The 8,823-nt window shown below is 40.2% G+C and overlaps 1 protein-coding gene across 2 annotated transcripts in view; it reads right to left on the bottom strand.

Moving 5' to 3' along the window:
- Window positions 1-4,553: 4,553 nt before the first annotated feature.
- Window positions 4,554-8,823, bottom strand: part of LOC138683557 (chromodomain-helicase-DNA-binding protein 1-like) — an 80,572-nt gene continuing 76,302 nt past the window's right edge. The window contains exons 34-37 of one of the 2 annotated variants that reach the window (XM_069775546.1): window positions 7,881-7,977; window positions 7,616-7,673; window positions 6,489-6,699; window positions 4,554-6,290 (exon numbers count right to left, since the gene is read on the bottom strand). In XM_069775546.1, the coding sequence (XP_069631647.1) occupies window positions 5,927-6,290; window positions 6,489-6,699; window positions 7,616-7,673; window positions 7,881-7,977 (730 nt within the window). In that variant the 3' untranslated portion in view covers window positions 4,554-5,926. The remainder of the gene's footprint in view (window positions 6,291-6,488; window positions 6,700-7,615; window positions 7,674-7,880; window positions 7,978-8,823) is intronic. The other variant, XM_069775544.1, reaches the window with a different exon arrangement.

The raw sequence follows: 8,823 nt of genomic DNA, 5'->3' as shown, positions 1-8,823 counted from the left end.
CACTTCTTCCAATTTAGTTTCATCTGAAAGGAGCCATTTTATGCAGTCCAAGATGTGAACCAAAGCATGGTGAGTGGGGACAATAAGGAGATTTACCTCACTTCAGAAGTGAAAATCTCTTTCAATATTGGGAAAAGATCACATGCCTGGTAGTGCTGACAATTTTCATACAAGTCCTTAAAATCAACATGCAGTGTTATAGCTCTCTGGGTAAAAATACCAGCAATAATGAAAATCAACCCCACAGCCTAAAAGCAGATAATTTATGACTGGTTAGTAAAATTACAAGAAGTAAAAAAAGAAGAAAATGCTCAACATAGCACAAAAGCAGATGACCCAGATCTAGCTCTGCTGTTGCAGAGGGTACACTGTGTAATCTTGGGCAAATCACTATCCCCTCACTGCACTTGGTTTCTATTCTAATTTTTATGTTTGTGGTAAACTCTCATTTTATCTTTGGACAAGGCTAATGTCCTAATAGCCAGGCCCAAAGAGTCCTTCATCTCAGTCAAGATTTCTAGGTGTCATTATTGTAAATCACATAAAAATAATCTCTTTGTGCCATAAAACTTTGCTCAGAGGATATTTTTACTGGCAATTTAAACTACCAAGTTAACTGGCAAGATATTGGCCTCTGGTGGGTTACTTGTGTATTGGGTTTGTGTGGCAAGGTTTTGGTAGCTGGGGGGGCTACAGGGGTGGCTTCAGTGAGAAGCTGTGAGAAGCTTCCCCTATGTCCCATGGAGCCAATGCCAGACGGCTCCAAGATGGACCCGCTGCTGGCCAAGGCTGAGCCAATCAGCAACAGTGGTAGTGCCTCTGGGATAACATATTTAAGAAGGGAGGGGAAAAGTTGCTGCGGCACAGAAACTGCAGCTGGAGAGAGGAGTGAGAACATGTAAGAGAAACAACTCTGCAGACACCAAGGTCAGTGAAGAAGGAGGGGGAGGAGGTGCTCCAGGTGCCAGAGCAGAGATTCCCCTGCAGCCCATGGTGAAGACCATGGTGAGGCAGGCTGTCCCCCTGCAGCCCATGGAGGTTAATGGTGGAGCAGATATCCACCTGCAGCCCCTGGAGGACCCCACACCAGAGCAGGTGGATGCCCAAAGGAGGCTGTGACCCCATGGGAAGCCCGTGCTGGAGCAGGTTTTCTGGCAGGACTTGTGACCCCGCGGGGGACCCATGCTGGAGCAGTATGCTCCTGAAGGACTGCACCCCATGGAAGGGACCCATGTTGGAGAAGTTCGTGGAGGACTGTCTCCCGTGGGAGGGACCCCATGCCGGAGCAGGGGAAGAGCATGAGGAGTCCTGCCCCTGAAGAGGAAGGAGTGGCAGAGACAACGTGTGATGAACTGACCGTAACCCCCATTCCCCATCCTCCTGTGCCACTTGGGGGGAGGAGGTAGAGAATTTGGGAGTGAAGCTGTGTCCAGGAAGAAGGGAGGGGTGGGGGGAAGGTGTTTTAAGATTTGGTTTTATTTCTCATTACCCTACTCTGGTTGATTGGCAATAAATTAATTTTCCCCAAGTCAAGTCTGTTTTGCCCATGACGGTAATTGGTTGAGTGATCTCTCCCTGTCCTTATCTCGACCCACGAGCCTTTTGTTATATTTTTCTCTCCCCTGTCCAGTTGAGGAGTGGGAGTGATAGACCGGCTTTGGTGGGCACCTGGCACCCAGCCAGGGTCAACCTACCACACTAGAAGATAATGATAATCTCCTAAGATCAGTAAGTCATTGTCAGTGCACTCCAGAAACGTGGATTGCTTGTGACCTGCTGTGTTGCCCTTCCAGCTGATATCAAAGGCTTGCAAACATGAGGCTTCTTCCCTTTGTCTGAAGAAGGCCTCATCTACTACTACTTCCTGATCAGGCAGTCTGTAGCTGATACCCACCCCAATGTCACACATGTTGGTCTGCCCACTAATCCTGATCCAAAAGCTCTTATCATCTATCCCTAGGCAGAGCTCCAGGCAACCCTGCTCCTCCCTCAGAACTCTCACTCCTTGCCTTCCCAGCCTGTCCTTCCTGAAGAGCCAGTATCCAGCCATTGCAGCACTCCAGTCCTGTGAGGTATCCCACCATCTCTCTCTGATCCCAATGAGATTATATACCTGCAAGTGCATATAGGCCTCTAATTCTTCCTGCTAGTTTCCTATTCTGAAGTGCCTGCACACAGTGAGGCCCACACTCACGCTGATTTTCCAGAAAGGGTGTGAGCTTCCCCCATCATGCTGTCCTCTCAGCATGTCCTTATTTGTGTGCGTACACCTAAGGTCAGCCTCCTTCTGCCCTGTTTTGTTGGTGTCAAGGTGTCTTTTGTCCACATCACTCTATACCTTTTGCTTGCCAACCCAGGCCACTGCCTCCTCACTTGATTGCAGGTCATAGAATCATAGAATGGTTTGGGTGGAAAGGGACCTTAAAGATCATCTAGTTCCAACCCCCCCTACCATGGGCAGGGACACCTTCCACTAGACCAGGTTGCTCAAAGCCCCATCCAACCTAGCCTTGAACACTTCCAGGGAGGGGGCATCCACGACCTCTCTGAGCAACTTGTTCCAGCGCCTCACCACCCTCATCGTAAAAAATGTCTTCCTTATATCCAATCTAAACCTACCCCCTTTCAGTTTAAAGCAATTACCCCTTGTCCTATCACTACATGCCCTTGTATAAAGTCCCTCTCCAGCTTTCTTGTAGGCCCCCTTTAGGTACTGGAAGGCTGCTATAAGGTCTGCCTGGAGCCTTCTCTTTTCCAGGCTGAACAACTCCAACTCTCTCATTAGTGCTTAAATCACCTGCAAGTCCTGTACTTACCTGACAGTACTGAGAATCTCTCAGAAACCAGAGGCTCTTTAAGTGTAGCTTGGATACCAAGGCATCCACACTGAAGATCAAAATGGGGAAAACACTGAGTGACTTAACAGGTGAATGGTGATGCCAACACAAGAGCAGATGAGCTAATGGTAACCAGTCAGAGAATACATTTATCTGTCCTTAAAACACTCAGCAGAAATGCATTTTTTTTAATGCGCTTTTGCAGACAGACCACGACCTACTCTTTTTAGGTAGTACTGGGGATGGCAGATTAGAAATATTTAACAGGATTAAGATTGAAGTCTTAGACTTCCATGTCCAAAGAAGAGCAACGAAGCTGGTGAAGGGTCTAGAGAACAAGTCTTATGAGGAGTGGCTGAGGGAACTGGGGTTGTTTAGTCTGGAGAAAAGGAGGCTGAAGGGAGACCTTATCGCTCTCTACAACTACCTGAAAGGAGATTGTAGCGAGGTAGGTGTTGGTCTCTTTTCCCAAGTAGCAAGTGATAGGACAAGAGTAAACGGCCTCAAGTTGTGCCAGGGGAGGTTTAGATTGGGTATTAGGAAAAATGTCTTCACTGAAAGGGTTATCAAGCACTGAAACAGGCGACCCAGGGAAGTAGTTGAGTCACCATCCCTGGAGGTATTTAAAAGATGCGTAAAGGTGGTGCTTAGGGACATGGTTTAGTAGTGGACTTGGCCGTGTTAGGTTAGCGGTTGGATTCGATGATCTTAAAGGTCTTTTCCAACCTAAATGATTCTATGCACGGTAGATGAAACAACTGAATCTTTATCAGCAGCATGAGTTCTCTTGGAGCCGCCAGAATTCTTACTTCCCAAAACCTCTTGTAGAGAACAACACCAAGATCTGAAACAAGAGGCTTCTTGTCAAATGGATACTTCAGAACTGGACACACTCCTCAATGACTTGCCATTATAAAAGAATAAAATAAAGATCAAATCTGTGTGCATGGAAAATTAATTATAAATGGCTTATTTGCAGAGGATATGGTACATATCTTACTATTTAGGAGAATCCTATAACAGTCAATCTCATAAGCCATAGAGAACACCTCTACCATCAAACTTCATTCCCCTCTGCATTCAGTTAAGTCTTAAACAGCTATAACATGATTAAACACAACCTAAATATACTAATTAGCAAAGATTCTAACCAAAGCCACCAAGTATGCTGTCTTTCTTATCTTTGAGAGACCCAAGATGCCTTTGACAAAAGCAGATGCAGATTAACCATATGACATAGACACGATCAGCCACAATGCCATGCTAACGTAGCCATGCTGATGGTGAAGCAGACTTAGTGGGACTGCTCTATTGATGTGTTATCATAGTAGATCCAAGATTCCAGCTCACTACCCAAACTGTTAAGAACTAGGCAGTGGTTGTGGATGCTCCAATTTCTAGATTTTCACCATTGCAAGAGGAAGATGCATAGCACACATACACAACCTTACTAGCTAACCTAACACAACACTAGCTAAACACTGCTTCAGCAATTAAGCTCAAAAGTAGAGTTCATAACCCTCCCAACCCTAGGAAGATGAAGAGCTAAGAAATGAAGAAGCATTAATTATCTGAGTTGCAGCCTACATTAAATTAGCTTAAATGCACTTGGCTAAATATTAACTTAGAATGTGCAGCAACTGTGCCTACAATAAAATCATAATAGACAGGTAGTCTGAAGAGGTTTTGGTTCAATTTTAATGCTTCCGTGTAAACCTGGTTAATTGGAAAAAAATGCTCAACACAGTGCAAGATGAGAAAAATTGCAGCAACATATTAGCTCCAACCACATGATGCCAGGGTAGACATTCATCTTCCCTAATTATGTTGTGTATTAAAATTTAGTACTTAAGAGTTTAATATTTTTATGGTTAAGTGAGAAAGGTACATTGTAGAAAAACAAACACCAGTGGAAAACAAGAGCCCACATATCCTTTTAAATTTAACTTATCAGAAGTTATCTATGTACAATCAGTGTGCATTATAATAATTCTATTAATAAAAAGCCATTCAAATCTAAAATATTAACTGGCTGCATAGCACATTTGACATTATTGTTCATTTTAAGAGGGAAAACAAATATATTTCCAATAAATTTGGGCTGATTTGGATTCAGAAGTGTTCAGATATTGAACACTCCTTTAAAACCAATGGACTAGAAAAAACTTTCAAGATCACTGTTTAGCTGAATATTTCCCACCATTTCATTACAACAAATCACAATACTGACGGTTTAATAGAAAACCAAAACATGTATATGAAGCATCCAATAAAAAGGGGGCACTAAATGGAATAAAAATGTTCCCTTCCCCCATTTTTGCATTCTGAACAGTGATTTCATAAAGATATTTTATTAAAGTGTTAGTATACTGAGTTTGTCACAAGTATGAAACAAGAAGGCCTGAGTTGGTGGGGAAAGGAACAAGCAAAAAAAAAAAAACCAACCAAAAAAACCCCAGCCCCCAAAAACCCCCACAAGCTCATTTAATTAGTTTGCAATAATTTTCAGCCATTTATTTTATTTTGTAAAAAGGCATTATTACAACTGATCACAAACAGGAGAAATCCTGGCTATTTTACAGTTATAGGTACAGAACTTAAATATTCAAGCTTGTGATGAAAAGCGGCAAGGTGGTTGCAGTGTACAATGTAAACAAATAGCTTTGGAAAGTGAACAAAAGTCCTTGAGAATTCTTTACTAAGAAAACAAAACAAACTCCTCATTCCTTCCTGAAACATGATCACAGGTCAGCATTTAAAAAGTCATTTGAACTTTATTCAGCCTAAAAACAGTTTTATGAGATCCAGTCTGAATGGGGCAGTGTTGAGGTCCCTGTAAAAGTAAACATTTTCCATTTCTTAAGGGGGAGGGGGGGAAGTGCTACAACATTTGCAGCACATTGCAGCATAAACTTTAAATACAAAAATATTTTTCTATTGTTGGGATAATAGACCTTGCACCCTGGAAAGAAGTAACAATACTGCTACTGACAGAATATCCAGTCCATATCTTTCAAGTCACATAAGGCAATTACCGTGTTAGCTTACTGTATATGGCTAAAAGAAGGTCCAGAAAATGTCAGTCTTTGTTATGTTTTCCGGCTACTCCATGTATGTTCAGGTGTACTTTTGTGATCTGATGAGTGTTCAAATGGAGATCTGTGTCCTAAAGGAGATCTTGAACCATAAGGAGACCTCTGATCTAATGGTGATCTTGGGCCACTACCAGAAGCTCTGTGGTCCATTTGCCAGTCTGAGTGGTACCTATGATCTCTGGAAGATTTATGATGGCTGTACTCTGAAGTGGAACGGTGATCTGAATGTATCCTGTGGTCTGAATGGGAACGGTGATCTGAATGAGGCTGACTGTCTTTTAAACTTCCTTCCAGGTTTGACCTGTGATCTCTGCTCCTGTGGTCATCCAACTTTCTATGTTTACTATCACTATAGTATCTGAAAAGATTTACTTATATTAGTATTACCAAACACATAGTAAGAACTACAATTATGTCAATTCAACAGAACTGCATTAGAGAAATTTCTTTGCAATTCTGCATTACTCAGAAAAGATACTTTGGTGCTTACTACAAGCATACTGCAAAACCAGGAAGGGAATTCTTAACAGAATTTACAATTGCTGAAGCAATTTACCTGCTGTCTTGTTTATAGTGATCCCAGTCTCTGTGGTCTTTTCCATTGCTGAAGGCTGAATAGGACCTTTTCCTAGAGTCACTTTTCTTATATGCATCTCCCTGATGCCTGTCCTTACGATGATCATGGTATTGTGACAAATATCTATCAGAAGAATAACTGTCCCTGCTACTGTCATCATGGTTTGTATTCTCTTTCAGTCTTTCAACATCTGTTTAATAAAGCAGAGGTTATAAGGAAGTCTCATACACTATAAATTTTTTTCTTCACCAATTCAAACAGCACTTCTACCTGTCAGATTTAAAGCAATGTGAAAGTGGCATTATTATTTGAGAGAAACAAGATCTAAATAATTGAAAGACAAACGCACTAATGTGAGTGAACTGAGAAACATCAGAAGTAAATAGAAGGCAAGCAAGCTAGAAATGTAGATATGTAGGGCTGAGAAACTAAAATTTTCCACCTTAAAGACTGAATGGAGAGGATCAGTGTGGTCCAAATGAGTAGTGAGTAGAGACCAGGTGCCTTTAGTAGAGCAATTTTAAACAGAATGGCAGGAAGTTCCTCTCTAAGGAGAGATAGCCCTTAGCATGAACATCAGTTTTAGACATACACCTCATTAATGAAAAGTTTTTAGTGGTATTCCTAAAATACATTATACTAATTTTAAACCCATGGTAACATACTCAAGGTTTTACATAACATGATATAAAAATAAGTATTACAAGAAGGCAAGTGTGGGAGCATAGAAAAACAGTATTATTGTCAACAATAAAAGATATCCCATATAACTGATTGCTAACCATGACTTCAGGGAATATTTTTCTTATGATATAGTGACATTACAACTGCTAGAAACAGGTATAGAGCCTCCAAGAAGTTTACAAGTGTTGAGTTGGCCTACCTCCTCAAAATTAATTTATTTACTTTAAAAGAACAACAGTAAGTACCAAGTTCAGTTTGTGTTCAGTTGAATTTCATCAGCAAACTAGTGAAGTTATGCTAAGTCAGCCTATCCCTATGATATCCAGCAGTATGGGAGTTCTAGGAGACAGTTTTAAGCTTATTTCATTTTACATACCATCATTTAAGATATCCAGCACAATAATATGCCCAAGATTTCTTACCTGGATTTCTAATTACATGTGTATTCACATTGCTGCTAGTATTCTGGTCACTGTGTTGCTAGAAGAGACAAGTACAAAAATTGTCATTGATAAATCCCAAAGTTGCATCTGAATTCTTCAGAAAATATCCTAAGAAAACAAACTAGTTTACTATGAACAGTAAAATACACTTCAAGTGTATCGAGTTTACTTAATTGATACTTAATAAAACAGTTATAAAACTTAGAATATATATTTGTATATTTAGAGAGTCTGAAAGTATTACCTGAGATTCTTGGCGTTTTTTGATTGCATGTTTATACAGCTTGTGCAGCTTCCTGGCATCAAATTCTGTAAACTTAGAGACAAAAATCCACAAGTTTCTGAGGAAAAAGAAAGAGAGGTTATAATTCTTCCATATATTAGTTTTTATTGTATCATACAACAGAACATGGACTTAACTGAAATTATTTCAACAGTGCTTCAGTAAACTGAAATCAAAGTCTGTTATGCAGAATATTACCTAGCTGCACAGCAAGCATTATTTAGCTGTATTTCAAACATTTGAGAAATTAATTCCTTCAACAATTTGTCATTTTTGTAATATTTATCACAATGACTGCAGAATGCAAAGCGCATGAAAAGTAGTATTAATGGCAATTCTGTTAATAGAATGATTTGTGCAATTGCATAAAGATATAGTTTTCAATTTGTTGTGCAAGTCCTCTGAAAGATTGTTTGAAATATGTTAGAAAACTTGAGTATTTACTACTCAGTAAAGATTCTTCCAAACTTGAAATCTCTTGCAGTGTAAGAAATTTGACCTACATGCCTTATTTCCTACAGATATCAGGGACAGGATTTTTCCACAGAATTCCAAAGCCTAGTTAAAGCTTTTGAAGCCAAATGAGAAATCTGAAAGAGGATGGAAGTAGCATGGCAAAAACTTTGATCCTAATCTATGCTATGAAAGAAGAAAGGAAAACAAACCAACTCTTTTGGTGTCAAGAAGCCAAAACCCTGAAGACAACATTTGCTTCTATTATCACAGACACAAGATCTAAAGTCTAGAATTCTTTTAGCAACGTTTACAGGTGGAATGCTTAAAAAATTACAGAATACTACTGTTCTAATTACTGTTTAGTTCAGAAACATCTCAAGTGCATAGGCTCAAGAAGCATCTATCTGCTCTTTCTCTGTGATGATTTAAACATAGTTTTGGCCTAGAG

Source organism: Haliaeetus albicilla, chromosome W, assembly GCF_947461875.1.
Source record: "Haliaeetus albicilla chromosome W, bHalAlb1.1, whole genome shotgun sequence".
NCBI classification, from domain to species: Eukaryota; Metazoa; Chordata; class Aves; order Accipitriformes; family Accipitridae; genus Haliaeetus; species Haliaeetus albicilla.
The sequence above is the reverse complement of the archived record's forward strand: the minus strand, read 5'-3'. Positions and strand labels throughout refer to the sequence as shown.